The 19,020-nt window shown below is 48.2% G+C and overlaps 1 protein-coding gene across 8 annotated transcripts in view; it reads left to right on the top strand.

Moving 5' to 3' along the window:
• SHANK2 (SH3 and multiple ankyrin repeat domains 2) overlaps positions 1-19,020 on the top strand; it is a 661,289-nt gene that overhangs the window by 137,618 nt on the left and 504,651 nt on the right. For all 8 annotated transcript variants that reach the window (XM_031653797.1, XM_031653801.1, XM_031653800.1 and 5 more), the window contains exon 9: positions 9,974-10,090. In XM_031653797.1, the coding sequence (XP_031509657.1) occupies positions 9,974-10,090 (117 nt within the window). The remainder of the gene's footprint in view (positions 1-9,973; positions 10,091-19,020) is intronic.

The following is a 19,020-nucleotide window of genomic DNA, read 5'->3' as shown; positions in this document are numbered from 1 at the left end:
TGTCATTGACATCATTAAGACAGGAGCGCTCCTGGACGAGGAACGTTTAATTTCAGATTTCCTTTAATGAACGAACCCTTCCAGGTACATGACAGAGGCTTCTCTTTGTAAAAATGGCCAAATGTGGCCGGGCGCGGTGGCTCAAGCCTGTAATCTCAGCACTTTGGGAGGCCGAGATGGGCGGATCACGAGGTCAGGAGATCGAGACCGTCCTGGCTAACACGGTAAAACCCTGTCTCTACTAAAAAATACAAAAAAACTAGCCGGGCGAGGTGGCGGGCGCCTGTAGTCCCAGCTACTCGGGAGGCTGAGGCAGGAGAATGGCGTAAACCCGGGAGGCGGAGCTTGCAGTGAGCTGAGATCCGGCCACTACACTCCAGCCTGGGCGACAGAGCGAGACTGTCTCAAAAAAATAAAAATAAAAAAAATTTTAAAAAAATTTAAAAAAGAATGGCCAACTGTGTATAGGACCCGTAGCAATTTGGGGGGCATTCATTGTCCTGAGCTGCTTTAATTGCACTGATTCTATATCCTCAGAGCTGGTTACTTCTCGTTGCTGTTTCTCATATGAGTTCACAGGCCCAGAGAGGGCAGGTAATTTGCCCAAGGCCACGGAGTAAGCAGTTGGCTGAGCTGGGATCGCTCCCAGCCTGTCTCATCCCAGAAACCTGGTTCTCTGTGCTGCCTGTAGGGTTCTCACATCCAAACCACTCACAGCACGTCTGTGGCAGAACAAATTACAGGGGCAGGTGGGTTTTCCTGGACTCACTGGGCTGTGCCTGGCTCTGTGCTCTCAGGAGAAGCACCTCTGAGCTCTCAGGCTGATGAACCCTGCATTTAAAGTCTATGTCTCTGTTCTAGCACCTGGAGAATGGACAGCCCTGTCCCAGGGTTCTGGCTGTTCATGGTGTGGGAGAGCCTGCGTGGCCACAGCCAGGCCTGGTCACAGATGCTACAGGTGCACTCCAGAGTTCCCCAGGCCGCTGCTTTCCCGTCATTGTCTCAGGCTGGGTGCATGTGGCCTAAGGACGCATTTCAGATGCACCTTCCACTTCATGCAGTGGGGATATGCCCCGTCCCCACAGGCTGATGTTAGAAGAGCCTTTTTTGAGCTCAGGCTTTCTGCAAATTATCTTAAAAGTTGTTATTCAAATTACCCTTTTTTTTTTGGATTACCAAAAATATACCCTTGCATGATGGAAATCTTGGAAAATACAAAGAAGTATAAAGAAGCAGGTTAAGAAACACCCCAATGCATTCCCACAATCCAAGGACATCAGGGATCAGATTTGGGGGTATTCATTCTGTATTTTTAATTGGTGAAGACTTTTACATCCACCGTGCAATGTCACAGCACGGTGGCCCTGGCCAGAGGGGTTGTGGTCCTAGAGAGGATGCCGCTTGGTGAGGGATCCAGACGCTGTGTTTCCATGTGCTGAACTCTGGTCCCTGCCTAGGGGCAGAGCCTGGCTCCCTCCCTCCCTCTCTGAGTTTGACTCAGTATCTTTGGGATGAGGGAATCTCCTCCTCATGCTGTCTGTTGGCCATACTCTGGCCTGGGTGTTATGCAGCTTGGGGTTGCAGACCCACCTCATCGCTCACTGGGTCACCCAGCGGTGCCCCACCCTCTCTGGGCTTGTGTGCTAATCTCTCAGGTTGGCTGAGTAATAATTTGCAGAGCTCTGGAGATAGCTAATGACAGAATTCATGTGAGGCACTTTCTGCAGTGCCCAGCACCGACCAGGTACTCAATAAATGTCCCCATCATTATTGTCATCATCTGTCCCCACATCATCATCCTCATTATCATCATGTGGTCACGTCCAACGTCATCATTAGAAGTAATGCATTAGGCTGGTCAGCATTAGAAATAATACGTTAGGCTGGGCACAGGGGCTCACACTATAGTCCCAGCACTTTGGGAGACTGAGGCAGGCAGATCACTTGAACCTAGGAGTTCAAAACCAGCCCAGCCAACAGGGCAAAACTTGTCTCTACCAAAAATACAAAAATTAGCGGGGTGTGGTGACACATACCTGTAATCCCAGCTACTTGGGAGGCTGAGGTGGGAGGATCACATGAGCCCTGAGGTGGAGGCTGCAGTGAGTCGAGATCGTGCCACTGCACTCCATCCAGCCTGGACAACCATAATGAGAGCCTGTTTCAGAAGGGGGAAAAAAACTAAATAATCCGTTGTATTCAGAGAGTGCCGACCACATCTGCTGCCAGCCCCTCGTTTGATTTTCCCCCATCGTGCGATGGGTGTGGCATCAGTCTGAATGTTGTTACTGGCTGCTATTTGTTATTTATCGCATTTAAATGAAGAGTGTCAGCCTTAAAGAGAGAATTTCGGGCCACAGTGACTTCTCCCCTCCTCCTGCTCCAGGCTGCCCCCTGCCCATCCCTGGCCGGACGCCCTCAGCTCTCGAGCCTCTCCGGGCCCCATGGCCAGGGGACGGGCCCCTGATCCTCCCAGGCCTGTGGGCGGTTCTCTGCTGGAGCCCCACCCACGTTATGTCGTTCTGGGTCCAAGCATTCTGGTTACCGTGCCGCCAGGGTGGGACTGTGTGCAGCCCGGCGTGAGCTGCATGGTAGAGATGGGAGTCAATGTTTGACTGAAAAGTTAGCATTTAGGATGGGATGGAGCTACATGGGGTGTGGTCTTCCTTCAGATTGAGGTTTTTCTAGTGTACTATGGCTCCCACCGTGTCCAGGCGCTGAGGTAATCACTGTCCATCTAGGTACTGAGGTGACTGCTGTGTCCAGGCCCCAAGATGACCATTGCTTAGGCGCTGAGATGACCACTGTTCAGGCACCACGGTGACCCTGTGTCCAAGCCTGGGCTTGGTCACAGAAAGTGCAATGCCAGGTAGCACAGGAAGGACCAGCGTGAACAGCAGCCAGGTGGAGATCCTGGGAGCTCCACAGTGCCAGCCGGGAGTGGCTCATTCTGGCCAGGGGAGGTGGGGGCTGTGTTGGAGCCAGACTGTGGTGCTGGCAGGTGACCCTCAGATCTGGGCAGGTGGCATGTGCTGGCCCTGGTTGGGGGGAGGTATTGTGAACAGGGTTCTGCCCCTTGGTGCTGGCATGTGCTTGGCAGCCTTGGAACTGTGGCCGAGCCTCACTGTGGGACGTGGGTGCTGGCAGGTACTGCACCTTTCCAGATGAGCACCTCCAGGGTGTGAGAGTCTGGGGTCCCTGCCAGGTGGCAGGACCGGAGCGTGGGAGCCCCTCCCCATGTCACTCTGGACCCAGGGCTCAGTGTCTGCCCCTGGGCATGAGTGGCTGAGCCTCTGTGGCCCCGGTGTCTGGAGCCACAGCAGTGAGCCGTGCTTTCGGGGGATCTGCTCTGAATTGACCTGAGAGGTCAGTTCCGTATTCTGAGCCCCTCTTGCCTGGCAAGGTTCTGTTTGGAGAAGGAAGAGAGGCATCGTCTCTCTGAGCCTCCAGAGGAAATGAGGACCCTTGAGTCCCCATCTTCCCAGTCAGCCCTGACTCCTCAGGGACGTGCAGGGAGCGGAGGAGAGGGGATGGGTGAAGACCCCGAGACCAGCACCCCACGCTCTGCACTTCGGTAGGTCCTCTGTCCTGCCCTGGTGACATAGGTGACATCTTTAAGAGACTTCATCTTTCCAAAAATCACATTATGAGAGCAATGGGCTCCGTGGGGAAGGTGGGCAAGGGCCATAGCTTTATGTGGGAATGCCAGTCATCTCTCCTTTTGGAATTGAGCGTGACGTCCTTTGTGATCATTTCAGGCTGAACAGCACACATTAGTAGACCCAAAGAGATTGTGTTCGCTGCATAGGGCTGCCGCCGCAAAGTTCCTCAACAGTAGACATCATCTCACAGTTCTGGAGGCTGGAGTCCGAGATGAAGGTGTCCAGGGCTGACTCCTCCTGAGGCCTCTCTCCTTGGCTTGCAGACACTGCCTTTTCCCTGCATCCTCACAGGGTCATCCCTCTGTGTGTCTGTGTCCCCAGCTCCTCTTCTTATGAGGATACTAGGCAGACGGGATTAGGGGCCCCCTAATGGCCTCATTTTAATTTAATCGCCTCTCCAAAGACCCTCTTCACATACAACCCCACGCGGAGGTGCTGGTGGTGGGGACTCCAACGCATGAATGCCGTAGGGATGCAGTCCAGCCTGCAACACCAACAAAACCGAACTAGCCACTTGTGGTTTGCATCACAGCCCGTCCACTGCCTGCGCGTGCCTGCGTTCATTCAGGTGCCTTGGCCTCCTCGACTGCTGGGCCAGGAGGAAGACCAGAGCCAGCCTTTGAAAACCGTGGTATGCGGGGCCGCGGAGCAGCCGGTGGCTCAGGCCAGGCGAGGGGGTTTGCCTGTGTTTGGACAAGACGTTGTTTCTCTACTGACAGGCAGCCCGCTTCCTGACCCAGTGAGAGCTGAAACGATGTGACTCTTGGTTGTGTGAGCTGTGGTGTCTCCACCTCATGTTACAAGGCATATGCTTTGGGAGAAATGCCTAAGTGTGGTTGGGAACAATTCCGTTTGGGGCACAGAGCCAAGCAGAAGTGGTAGGGGGTTTGTCTCAGCCGACCTGTGCTGCTTCCCTGCAGAGAGAGCAGTGACCTCCCCGCCGCTCCGGTTGCTGTGCTGGGCGTTGTACAACCCCAGGTGGCGCCGTTCCTCTTGCCATAGTTTGAGGGCCTGTAGATGTATCGCCAGTGTCCAGCAGGTGGCAGTAAAGGGCTTGAAGGAAACAGCACCCTTTTTTCTCATTCACACCAAGTCTTGTGGTTGCACAGGGGCGGGTGGGATGCCAGGCATCGCTGGGCAAACAGAGTCTCGGGGGGAGCCATCTCCAGGTGCCCCTGCCCAGGCCTCAGCAGGAGATTCAGAGGCAGCAGACGTGGGTGGAGCCTCCCACACATGCATTTTCCGAAAAACGCCTCAGGAGAGTGGGTACGGGGAGCAGGTGTGAAGGGCAGTGTTTTGTCTTTCGTTCCATTACTCTCCATCCTCCTATCACCCTCTCAGCTGTCTCTCAACAGCCAGAGGCCAGACACCCTTTTCAAAATAAGAAAAGGGGGTTAGTGTTGCTTCTCTTGGGGGAGGATGAACTCCTTCATTTAACGCTTTGGTAGCTTTCAGTATCTTTGTGTCAAGCGAGTCCCTTCCTCCCTCCCTCCCTTCCTTCCTTCTTTATTTATTTATTTATTTTTGAGACAGAGTCTCACTCTGTCACCCAGGCTGGAGTGCAGTGGCACGATCTCGGATCACTGCAAGCTCCAGCTCCCAGGTTCATGCCATTCTCCTGCCTCAGCCTCCCAAGTAGCTGGGATGACAGGCGCCCACCACCACACCCGGCTAATTTTTTGTATTTTTTAGTAGAGACGGGGTTTCACCGTGTTAGCCAGGGTGGTCTTAATCTCCTGATCTCGTGATCCGCCCATCTTGGCCTCCCAAAGTGCTGGGATTACAGGCATGACCCACCAGGCCTGGCCAATTCTTTATTTTTTTTTTTTATTTATGAGACGGAGTCTTGCTTTGTTGCCCAGGCTGGAGTGCAGTGACACCATCTCAGCTCACTGCAACCTCCGCCTTCTGGGTTCACGCCATTCTGCTGCCTCAGCCTCCTGAGTAGCTGGGATTACAGGCACCCGCCACCATGCCCAGCTAATTTTTTGTGTTTTTGGTAGAGACAGGGTTTCGTCATGTTAGCCAGGATGGTCTCAATCTCCTGACCTCATGATCCACCCATATTGGCCTCCCAAAGTGCTGGGATTACAGATGTGACCCACCGCGCCCAGCCTATTACTTTCTTTTTAAAATTGTAAATGACTATTTCCATTTCCAGCTTATAGAAGAGTTGCAAGAATAGTACAAGGAACTCCCATATGCCCTCCACGCGGAGAGCACATTTGAGTGGTGCTGGTGTCGCAGTAACGTCCCTGATAGAAGAGGATCCAGCCTGGGACCCTGCATGGAGCCTTTCCATCTGGGAGACTTCCTCTGGCTTCCCTTAATTCCCATGGCTGTGACCATTTTGAAGATTTTGGGGTGGTCATTTTGCTCGGTTTGCTCGGTGTTTGCTCATGATGGGATCCAGTGTGTGCATTTGGCAGGAATGCCTTAGAAAGGATGCTGTGCTGTCAGTATCACGTTCTCACAGGGACACATGGAGACCATTCGTCTGGTGCTCACCGTGAAGGTCACGCTGACCACCTGGTCAGGTGGGGTCTGCTGATTTTCTCCTCTTTGGATGCAGGGCAGGCGAGACCCAAAAAGGGGGCTTAGCCAGGGAGGACTTTTGGCTTCACCCAGCAAAGAATTCAAGGGCAGGATGGCGATGTTGGCAATGTTTATTGAAGCAGCTGCGAACAGCAGCAAAGAGCCTGCTCCTTGCAGAGCAGGGCTGTCCCAGAGGCAGCGTGCCCAGAGCAGCAGCTCAGAGGCCATGCTGCACTCACATTTATACCCACTTTTAATTACATGCAAATTATGGGACAGGTTCTGCAGGAATTGCCAGGAAAAGGGTGGTAACTTCTGAGTCATCAGGCCATTGCCAGGGAAGGGGGTGATAACCGCTGGGTGTTGCCATGGCAACAGTAAACTGATGTGGCACACGGATGGGGCGTGTCTTATGGAAAGCTGCTTCTGCCCCGCCCTGTGTTAGCTAGTCCTCCGTTTGGTCCGGTGTCTGAGTCCCGCTTCTAGAGTCGAGTCCCACCTCCTGCCTTATTTTGCTCCTTTGTAATTAATAGATCTTTTTTGGTGATCTTTGAGGCTATGCAAAAATCTGTTTTCTCATACCCCTTTCACCTGACAGTTTTGGCATCCATTGGCCTTTCTTGCCGGAATTATTGCTATCATGGTTGCTAAATGGAGATTTTTTTTTTTAATCCTACTATTGCTTCTACATTTATTAGCTGGCTTTCTGTTGTAAAGAAAAGCTTTCTCTTCTTGTTTGTTTATTCATGTATTTACAACAAGGCAGACTTGCAGAGTTCTCTTTATTCAGGAGGTAATAATCCATTATTATTATCCCAGTTTTAGCTGGTGGGTGCCCCTCAGGATGGCTCATGTGTCCTCGGGACACAGCCACATTGATTTTTTTTTTTTTTTTTTTTTTTACCATTTTCTTCATTTCTGGCACAACAAGTTATATCAGGCTCACCTTGCTCTTTTCCTGCCTCAGGAATCAGCTGTTTCTCCAAGGAGCCTGGTTCTTTTTAGTGTGGAGTGGTTTTTAGAAGCCAAGGTGCAGGTGCTTGGGGTGCTGATGGCTGCTCGGCTGTTCCTGTCCCCCACCCTCTCAGTAGGCAGAGTTAGGGATGGGTAGACATGTGGGCATCCATATTCTAATTTTTATTAGTCTATATATTAGAAATTGTGAGTTTCTACTGATACTCCCATTCCAAGCCAACGCCACAAGGCATGTTCTCATTTTCTCTTGTACTGTATTTGTAACTTCCTTCTTTGAAAGTGAGAGCACAGCTCCCATTCCCCTTCTTGAGTGTCCTTTGTGTGCAGAGTCCTGCGTGCAGCCATCTGTGGACCCGTCTGCCCACTATCTGGCTTGGTTCCCCCTCACCCCTTTGCATGGCAGCTGCACCTTCCTCAGCAGGCGCGAGCTCCGTGCCTCAACCACCAGGGGTTAAAACAGAAAGAAGAGACTAGCTGAAATGATGCTTGAAAAAAAAAAAATACTGCTAGTGCTAAGACTGTGGGATTCTGGGTGACTTTTGGTTTTTGTTCAGCACTTTTCTGTATTTCCCGGGTTTGTGTGTTATAAAGCAATGGACGTGGGAAAAGTGGAAAATGGAAGCATGCTCTTGGGAATACGCCTACGAGACGTCCGCCTGGAGTCAGTGGCTCCGTTTTCATCTCTTCCCGTTGAGCCTATTTTGCCCTTGCAAGGAAAGAGTGCTCTGGCACCATCTGACTGATGGAACTTACAAGCTCATAAATTCAGATTAACTGGGGGAAGGGGAATAATGAGTGTGGATTAATTGTTCAGTGTCTTTATGCTAACATTAGTTGTCTTTATTGACCACAGAGCAATTAAATTAAGCTGTAACAAAGTGTTGCCTCCCAGAAGTCCTTTGGGGAGTGCCAAATAGCCAGGGATCCTTCAGTTTCAGGAACGCAAATCCCAATGCAAATGGGTGGGTGAGGGGAGGGAATTATGCCTAATCGTTATGTCCCTGAAATTTCAGGGTCAGTTGTAGCTTAGAGGGGCTCAGACAGTGTCATCTTGGCTTTGTGCATGTCTCTTCCTGTCTCCCCTCTTTCTCTTTCTTTCCTTTCTTCCTCTCCCTGCCCCCGTCACACTTTCCTTCTGTGTTGAGGGTCCTAGCAGCTCCAGGGCTCTGTCACTTTTCTGCTCCCCACTCTGGAAGAAAGAAAGAACTTTTCCCCCATTAGTTCTGGTGAATGTTCTAGCTTGGGACATGGCAGCTTCTCTGAGGTCACATGGGCGTCCCTTACTGTACCTGGGGAAATGGAACCTGATGGCTCCTGCCTGTGTTCTGTGCCTCTGCAGGAGCAGGGTGGGGAGGCCTTTCCCAGACCTCTGAGAGTGGAGCTGGGGTAGCCCCCAAAGGCAAACGCAGGTGCAGTTCCCAGAAGAAGGGGCTGTGGGGCCAGGCAGCTGACAGCAACGAGGTCTGCCACAGGGATCTACTTCATAAATTAATGAGATTTGTGGGAGGCACAGCAATGGTAAATGGAAATTTCTAGTGTCTTTTTTTTTTTTTTTTAAACAGCTCATCCAATTAATAGTTTCAATATCCTCCCTGTCATCTTTCCTCACCTTGCTGAGGTGTAGCTCTTTCTCATGGACCCTGAGAAGGTGAAATTCACCTCTATCTGTCTCAATTAGCAGTAGAGCCGGATTCATGAGAACCCCTTCCTGGGCTACCACGGCACGTACTGCTCTCAGCACCCCTTGGCTGCCTGGGGGTGAGACCTGTTAGGTCAGGACCCACTTTTCTCCAGGTCCAAGGTTGTGGCCACAATGTCGAGCAGTGCGTGGCTGGACAGAGGGCCCTCGTCACCTGCGCGGGGACCTCCCTGGCCCCTGTGAGCTTGGGTGGGGAGGGGCTGCGCTGGCTGACTCAGTGCCCGGCCTCGTGTGAGGCCCTGTGGGGTTCTTTGTCCCACGTGATTCTCATCTGAACCCTGCGAGGGTTGAGGGTTGTTCGTGCCTACTGATGAGAATGCATGTAGGTGCCGAGGGGAAAGTTCTGACAAATGGTTCAGGCCTGGGTCTGTTTGACCCCCGGGCCCTGATGGTTCACAAGCCACACGTGTTGTAGTTCTCAGAGAGAAGTTGGTCATACTGCAGGGCTGCCCTACCCCTGTGTCCTGCAACTTACTTAGGAGCTGGACTGCATTAAAGCCATCGTGGGGCCGTCCATCGCACGCAGAAGGACAGGGCTCATTCCTGTGGATACAGCGCAGGGAAGAGGCTGCGAAGGCCTCTCCTGGCCATCTCGTGCCGCCTCCCTGGAAGGGGGAGCTTGGGTAACCGAGGCCGGGGCTGAGCCTTCTGGTTTGCATCTCGTGGAGCTGGGCACTGAGGTTGAGAGAAAGACGTCCTGCACCTCTAGGCTCTAGGCCCCCGGATCAGGATGGAAGGAACTTTGAGGCTCCTTCCCAGACCCTCTGTCTCACAGCTGAGCACCAGTCCCCAGTCGTTCTCCCCGATCCACAGCCAGGGGTCTGGCGGTGCTTGCTGACGTCTTTGGAGCCCTTGCCCAGATGGCAGGTGGGGGGTTGGGGTCCGCCCAGGCCCTGCCCTGCCTTGGGGTTCTGGTGGAGCTCCAACCCGACAACCAATAGGTAACATCTGAAAAATTGTAACCCATAGTACTCAACCTATGAGGAATTGGGGGAGGGACCTGTGCATTGAAGGATAAGCCGAGTGGCTGGTGTACTTTGTGTGTGCATGCGGCTGTCATGGCGGAGGGTTCCTGATTCACAGCCTGGGTTCTGCGTTTCAGGCCTGCAGGTACGGGCACGTGCAGCACCTGGAGCACCTGCTGTTCTACGGGGCAGACATGAGTGCCCAGAACGCCTCGGGGAACACGGCCTTGCACATCTGCGCCCTCTACAACCAGGTGAGTGCTGAGCATGCCTAAAGGAAATAATGTGGACAGAGGTCCATTTCCAAAACAGAGTGCCTTAGATTGGCTTAGGTCAGCAAACTACAAAAGAAACGAAATATACTAAGCCCCTGCTTAAATAGCCAATGCCTGCTTGTCAGCCTCTGCCCCTTAGTTGCCCTCACCCAAACCAAAAAAGTTTAAGATGAAAGTTTACTAGCCTGCAAAATAGCTCGCTTTGTCTGTTCTTACCAGCCTGCCCAGCTACATGGGTCGTAAATCAAATACTTAAAAAGCCCCTAAGCTAACTAATATTGCAACACATTGTGGGCTGCAACAAAATGCAGCAAAGCAGTCCTTAAAAAAAACACCCAAAGCGCCAACCCAACAGCCAATAGGCAACATCTGGAAAAATCGTAACCCATAGTACTCAGCCTATGAGGAACTAGGGGAGGGATCTGTGCACTGAGGGATACACTGCTTGTTGAAACGGTGCTGGGTGTGCCTGCCCATCAGACACCTGATCTTACGAGACCATCAGTAAGAGTCTCACTTTCGCTGTTCTCCAGGTTTCTAAGTCCATTCTTTGGGTTTAAATGGGTAAGTTTGTTTCTCACACGCTGCAGTGGCATGCACTCCAGCCAGCCCTAATCCTGGGGGGCATCGGGAAGGCCTTGAAGGGGGCTTCCCAGGTCATCCTCATCTGCTGCTTCGGAGGGAACTGTTACCCTGTTGTAGAAGGGAGGAAACAGAGTCCCAGGAAAGAAAGGTGAGCATCGCGCTTGCACACCTGGTGCCAGAACTGGGCGCAGGACTCAGGTCTGGTCAGTGCCGCGCCTCCACACCGTCCACGCTCCAGAAGATGCGCGAGGAGCCAGCCAGGCTGTCTTGTTCACACTCCGTAGCTGGGATGCAAACTCTGTTCAGTTCTGGAGTCAACCATCTACCCCGTCAGCAGGTCTCTGTGTGGAACATGGAGAGGGGCAGATCAGAGTCATGAGATGGGGAAGGATGTGGCAGACAAAGACTTAGGATAGTTCTGGTACCCGCACCAGGCATGCATGGCACCATCACATGACAAAAGCAGGCCTTCCGGCCAGGTGCAGCAGCTCACACCTGTAATCCCAGTGCTTTGGGAGGCCAAGGGGAGGTGGATTACTTGATCTAGTTCGAGACTAGCCTGGGCAACATGGTGAGACCCCATCTCTACAAAAAATTTAAAAATTAGCCAGGTATGGTGGCATGTGGGTGTGGTCCCAGCTACTCAGGAGACTGAGGTGGGAGCATCACTTGAGCCTGGGGGTTTAAAGCTGCAGCAAGCCGAGATCATGCCACTGCACTCCAGCCTGGGTGACAGAGTGAAACCCAGTCACCAAAATAAAAATTTAAAAAGCCAGCCTGGCCAGGCGTAGTGGCTCACTCCTATAAGCCCAGCAATTTGGGAGGCTGAGGCAGGCAGATTGCTTGAGGTCAGAGTTCAAGACCAGCCTGGCCAACATGGTGAAACACCGTCATTATTGAAAATACAAAAATTAGCTGGGTGTAGTGGCACATGCCTGTAATCCCAGCTACTCGGGAGAGGCTGAGGCAAGAGAATTGCATGAACCCGGGAGGTGGAGGTTGCTGTGAACGGAGATAGCACCATTGCACTCCAGCCTGGGTGACAGAGTGAGACCCCATCTCAAAAAAAAAAAAAAAGCAAAGCCTTCCACGACTGCATGGGACAGATATGCCCCGATGTGCCTTTTCATTCAATGGTAAAATACACATAACCAAAGTATGCCATTTTAACCACTTTTAAGTATGCAGTTCAGTGGCATTAAGTACATTTACATGGCTGTGCAACTGCCCGCCATTCATCTCTGGAACTCTCTTAATCTTGCAAAATTGGAACTCTGTCCCCATAAAACAGTAACTCTCCACTCTCCTCAGCCTCTGGCAACCCCCATTCTACTTTCTGTGCCTATAGATTTTCCTGTGGTAGAGACTTGATATGAGTAGGAGCATAAAGTGTTTGTGCTTTGGTATCTGGCTTATTTCACTGAGTGCAATGTTTTCGAGGTTTGTCCGTGCTGTAGCCTGTGTCGGAATTTTTGGCCCTTCCTTTTTAAGCTGAATAATATTTTTAAGCTAAATAATTGTGTGGATCGTGTGCGTGGATATCTGTCAAGGGACGCTCGGGTGGTTTCCACCTTTTGGGTGTCGTGGATAACGCAGCTGTGAGCATAGATGTGCAAATATTTGTTCAAGGCCCTGTTTTCATTTCTTTCGGGGAAAAATACCCACAAGTGGAACCTTGATGTGAAAAAGCAAATCATCTTCACACTCTTCCCTGTAAGTACAAGTGTGAGAGCCGAGGATAGCAGGAAATGAATGTGTCTGGGAAACACTGAAGGCTCCGGGGATGTGAGCCCTGCCCTCTGGGAGGCTGAATCCTAAATGACAAGGCCAAGTGCCACCCCGCCCAGTGTGTGCACCGTGGCCTCATGGGGAGGTGAAGCAGCGGGGTGGGGGCCCCTGCTGGTCCCGCAGGAGGGGGGAGCTGTGGGGGTCTAAGCGGTGGGGGTGGCCTGTGGAGTGGAGCTGGTGGGAAGGGGCCCTGGGCTCATGGGGCATAGGAGGGGTGCAGGCACTGCTTTAGGAGGACAGGGGGCTGTTTCTCTGTTTCCTTGGTGCTCAAAGTCAGGTTAATTCTTGGACATCACTATTGAAGGACTTCTCCTTTCCTGCCTTTTCTTTTCTCTTTCTCTGATTTCAAGGAACTTCAAATCTGGAGGGTGTTGAGATGTGGGTGCTACACTAAGCAGCAGAGCAGCGTGGGGTGGGAGGGGATGTGGCTCTTTGTCCTGGAGGAACAGAGGGAGATCTCAGAGGAGGAACTCTGCTGGATGCCCAGGGCTGTTTGTGCCGGAGTCCATCCTCTGCAGGCTGTCGGCATTCTCTTCCCATCCCAAAGCAGTGCTCCCATCCTGTTGGCTCACAGTGGCCTCCAGGGTGAAATCTCAAGCCTCATCCTTTACCCAAGCCATTCCCCAGCCCTTCCATGGCTAGTCACCAGCCCAGGCCCCTCCAGCCACTCTGCTGGAGTCCCACTTTGCTTCTAGCTGTTCAATCTTCCTGGATTCTTTGCCCTGGAAAACTCCTATGCATCCTTCAAGACCCTATTCAGACTTCCTGCCCCTGAGTCAAGCCTTCTGCTAATGACTCCCTCACACAGTTGTGTATTTTTCTCTGCAGCCCTTTGCAAGACACAGCCAGGGCAGAATGTCCAGGACCAGGCAGTTACTATGCCTTCCTTGTTTTCTCTGCTGACGCTCCCTTCCCCTTGGGTCTACCTGAGAGGAAGCACGTGTGGATACCATCAGAGGCATAAGCCACCGTCTTTCATACCTGGCACAAGAGAACAGCCAGGCTGGCTGTGGTTGGGTAGCATTTCAGCTGAGCTGTGAGCAGCATTTTACAGAGCTGCTGGCTTCCTCCTCAAGGAAAGCACATTGATGTGGTTTGCATGCAGCTGTGTCCCTAGGTATGCCACGGCGTGTGGATGCTGAAATGTCTGTGTGAGTGTGGAGATTCGTTACTCAGCTGCATTAGAAAAACACATTATGAGGCTTGGCTGTGGTTGGTAAACACATCTGCACCAACATCTGCTTCCTAATTACTGCTTTGGATGGGAAAAACATTCCTTAATTTTCCCCAGTAGATTGCAAGCACATTTTATCTTGAAAACTCCAGAAAATCCTGTTTTTTGTCACTTGAAATAATTGTGGACAAGATGGTATTTGAAAGTGTTGATGTTTCTTTCTGATTAGAAAAGGTTAACACATTTTGATGATCTGTATTGAGCTTGACTTGATATCACACCACACTCCACATGCCCCATATCTCTCCTTTGCCTCAGCTGCTGGCTCCAGGAGGGTCCCAAGCTGGCCAGGGCTCTCAGGACATCCTCTACCCACCTTGGGCCTCAGGTTAGCACAGGAGCCAGCTGCTTTTGCTATAAAGAGCAGGTTGGGGAATATTTTAGGCTTTGCGTGTTGCATGAACTCTGTCGTAATGATTCAACTGCCACTGTAGTGCAAAAGCAGCCATAGACAGTATGTAAATCAGAGTGTAGCCATGTTCCAATAAAACTTTATTTACAAAACAGGGAGTGGGCCGATTTGGCCTGCAGGCCATCCTTTGCTAAGCCTTGGAATGGAAGGCTGCATCTGCTCCTCTCCCCCACCTGTCTTATTGATGGATCCCCCTCCCCAGGACTGAGTGGCTTCTCCTGCAGCCAGGAAGCCTCTGGAGGTAGTGTGGAGAGCCGTCCCCTTCCAAGGGGACAGCTCTTCCAACTCCCGCCTGTGTGCCCCCTCTTCGGTCTGGGTAGAAATGCCTTAGCTGGTGCCCTTGGTTTTGATTCCCGACCTTGCCTAGCCTCCAGGAGCCAATGGGCAGGGTCATAGGCTCTGGGCTGGTTGGCCCCTTGATCTCTGGCTACAATGTCGGTTGGAATGTCTGCAAGTGGTCTAGGATCCAGCTTTGTGTATCCCTCATACTCCTCCTTAGGGTTCTAGGGTGTCTTTAATCTTCCTCATGCCCTCCCCAAACTCTTTGGAGTGTCCTACTGATGCAGTTAAAGAAGCTGGTCCAAACCACATCTCGTGTGATGCCAAGAGAGGCACAGCTTCATGTCTGCGTCTTCCAGTAAGTGCCAGTAAGTGACTGGGAGGAATGCAGAACCCCTACCTTTGTCCTGCAGGTACTGCATGTTGTACTTGACCCAAAGCTGCTTTCCTTCCTGAGTCACCAGCTGAACACCTTGCTATACTCACTCCCCCTTGTCTACACATGTGAGACATGTGATTGCATTAGAGCAGGTACTCATGCAGGCAGCAGAAACCACTCTGGTAACTTTAAGCAGGAAGGGTGCCATACAGGGCGCACACACACAGGGCATGCAGGGAGTAGTGTTGAACAATAGACTGTTCAGGGGTGGGACACAGGTGCCTTTGAATCAAGACAGGATTCAAGGAAAGGAGTCAGGAGGCAGCCCTGAGAAAGTGGAACGTAATTCAAAGAGGCATGGTGGTCTGGGTTTCATCTGGGCTAGCCCATTGCCTTGCCTTGCTATGCTGTCCTGGACAACCGATTTTCTCTCTAGGGCCCTGAATTTACTCATCTGTAATGTGGGGATAATTATACCAAATTCACAGGGTTGCTAACGGACTAAAAATAGAAAACAAATATATGGTAATATGGTATTCCTGGAACATAATAGATGCTCAGTAAGTAGTGGCTGTAATGATAGCAGTGGTGTTGGTGGTGATGGTGAAGGTGGTGATGATGAAGGTGGTGATGGTGAGGCTGATGGTGATAGTGATGAAGGTATTGATGATGAAGGCGATGGTGGTGGTGGCAAAAAAATAGTAATAATAAATGAAATGTAATCATGTCGTAAAAGAAATAAAAATCATGTCGTCACAATAAATAGTAAATGTCGTGTCATGCTCATAAATAAGTAATAAAATTAGCAATACTCCATAAATATAAATAATAAGTAATAAAATCACAACTAACAAGTAATAATAAATAAGTAAATATTAATTAATAAAATGTAAAATGGTATAATAATAATATAAGTAATATCTCGTAATAATAGTAAATCCACTCACTTATCATATATTAATAAATTAGTAAAAATGAATTATCATGTGACACAATAATAATAAATAGTAAAGATAGATCAAAATAAATCCTCGACAATAAAAGTAAAATAGATTATCGTATCAGCGAAATAAATAATGGGTCGTAAATCGTCGTCGTCATGCATATAAAGTAATCGCAATGCATAAGTAACAATAAAACGGTATAAATAATGAAATAGAAGTAAATAAAAAGTAAAATCAAATAATGTCGTAAATCGTAGTAATCTCGTAAATGAATTAATAAATAAATCAATAAATAATAAATATCGTGGTCGTAGCAGCAAGTAATGGTGATAATGGTAGGTAATTGATGGTGCTGATGGCTGACCATGAGCATGGTCATGGTGATGGTGACGGCAACGCAGCAACCCGCTTGAATAAATGAGGTTTCTAGCTGAGCTGTAACCTCCACATTGGAATTACCCAAAGAACCTGTGAATAGTACAGATGCCAGGCTTCTGTGAATAGTACAGATGCCAGCCCATAACCCAGAATCGCAGTGATGCCGAGGAATCTGCAGAGCAGCAGCTGGCTCCACAAGACAGGACCAGCATAGCAGACTCCATGCCCATTAAGGTCTCTTTCCATTCTGCCCTCACAGAGCATGAGCCAAGTTACTGTGGCATCTAATGGTGGCTTGACAGGCCTTCTCCCTGAACATGGTCTGTGGTCACCAAATACACAGTCATGGTTGCAGTGTTCCCTTGTGGAGCTGGGGAACTTGTCAAGCAAAGGCATTTTATTTGCCTTCCCTAGATTTTCAGATTCTTCCAGTTACTTTGGATGAGTCTTATAGCCCTTGAGCTTTTCTGCTACAGACACTGAGGGTCAGGGTGCAGTGTTCTGTTGTCTAGGACTGTGCTAAGCATTGCTGGGCATTTAGGATTTAGTTTCTGGGCACTAAACAGCAGGAGTGTTTGTCACTCAGTTCGCCATTGAGACTACTTGTGTACATCACCCCCTCCCTCTTTCACTTTGAATTAGTCATGGTACTTGTATTGGTGCCGAATGGTAATGATAATTGTGATTGATCACGTTGATGGTAAGTGATGGCAGGTGATGGTGATGATGATTGTGATGATGGTGGTGATGGTGATGGTTGTGATGGTGATGGTTGTGATGATGCTGGTGATGACGTGGACGGTGATGTTGGTGATGGTGGTGGTGTTGAGGATGGTGGTGACGTGGTGACAGTGATAATGATGATGGTCATACTGATGGTGATGCAGGTGATGGTGGATGAATTAAATGCCATGTCTATATATCATCATAAATAAATAAGTAAATAAATGTCATTAATAACAAATGAAATCCTGTAAGTAAATAATAAATGCATCATCGTAAATATATAAATATGCATCATAAATAAAGTAATATAAGTAAGTAATAAGTAATAATAATTAATGTCATGTGGGTAATAATAATGTCATTATAATAATCTAAATAATAATATAATAATAATATCGTAATAAATGAAATGGTAAGCAAAAAATACTAAGCTGAAATATTAATATATAATAATAAATCCACTAATGCATGGCAAATATAATAAATAAATGAAATAATATAATAAATAAATTAAAGTAAATAATAATGTCACTGACAAATTAATGCTGTAATGAATCCTGTCAAATGAAAATGTCGTAAATAAGCCGTAATGTCATTCGTAATGTGAAAATAATTAACCGTATTGCGTAATAATGTCATTTAACATGGCAATAATGTCATTGCTAATGTCTAGTAATGTCTCAGATAAATATTAAGTAAGTAAATAGTAAGTAAAAATACAAATGAATAAATTAATTAAATGAAAATCTCAAATCCTGTCGCAGAAATAATATGAAATAAATGTCATGTCAATAAATAATACAGTAATCTAAATATCGTAAATATGTCATTAAATTAATAATAAATAAATGAATAGCTAATAAGTAAAGTCTATAATAATATTAAATAATGTGTAAATAAATAATAATGATGTCATCGTAAATACCGTAATAATGGTAGAAATGTCATTGTAATAATTAATAAATGTGTAATAATAATGGTATCGTTATAATCCCTAAATAATATAAGATAAGTAATAATAAATTAAATGAAATGTGTATTGAAATAAATGAATGTATTAATATATAATGTCGTCTCTAATGTAAACAAATACGTGTCATTAATATTATAATAAATAAATGTAATATTAAGTATCTAATATTAATGGCAAATGCATCAAGTAAATGCATTAATAATAAATAACAATCGTGTAATAATGGAAATCCCATACAATGTGTAATGGCCGTAAATAATAATAATAAACATAATGAAGTAAGTAATAAATTAATAATAATTAACCAGCAAGCGAAAGCCGTTAACAATAATGCGTATCGTTAGCAATAATGCAAAGTAATAATGTAGATAAATGGCCAACCGTAATAAGTAGTAAAACAAGTAAAATACTAAGTAAGATAAACCGTTAAAATAATAATAATAAATCTCCCAATAAATAAAACTTAAATGTCGTAATAAATGCGTAATACTAAATAATAAATATCATCATGCATGGTGGTGGTGGTGATAATGGAGATGGTGATAGTGACAGTGGTCGTATTGATGTTGAGTGATGGTGGTAGTGGTGATGATGATGTGGTGATAGTGGTGGTGATGATGGTGGTGGTGGTGGCGATGGTGATAGTGACGATGGTCTTATTGATGGTGACTGATGCAGGTGTTGGTGATGACGATGAGGATGGTGACGATGACGATGATGGTGATGCTGCTACTGACGATATTCCCGTAACAAGCTTCTCCTTATTAAATCTAAAAGCACCCAGGTGTATGGATTGTTACATGTGCTTTATTAGTTTTAGGCAGGCCTTACTACCTCCACACTTGTAATAAAATACACTATGATCAGAATATTCTCTCTTCTTTTATGAAATCACCTAATTAGGGCTTTGATTATAAGTATCAAATTGTGTCTAATCTGTCAACCCCTCACCTCATCTTGGCTTTCGAAGAGCTCCAGAGGGAGGGGAGCAGTCTGGGGTTCATTTTTCTGCCCTGGATGACGAAGGAGCGAAGCAAGTTTTAAATATCAAAGGTTACTGGGCTAGGCCAATTTGTCTGGGAGGTAAAAATAATAAAATAAAAAACAACCTGCCTCTCTTTGATACCAGTGCAAGCCAGGGTAGGAAGATGTCGTGTTTCCTGCTTGCGTCTCTGCGCTTGCTGGTGTCCCATGGAGCACCTGTCCACTCT

This window comes from Papio anubis, chromosome 12 (assembly GCF_008728515.1).
Source record: "Papio anubis isolate 15944 chromosome 12, Panubis1.0, whole genome shotgun sequence".
Lineage (NCBI taxonomy): Eukaryota > Metazoa > Chordata > Mammalia > Primates > Cercopithecidae > Papio > Papio anubis.
This window is presented reverse-complemented; position numbering and strand designations above follow the sequence as displayed.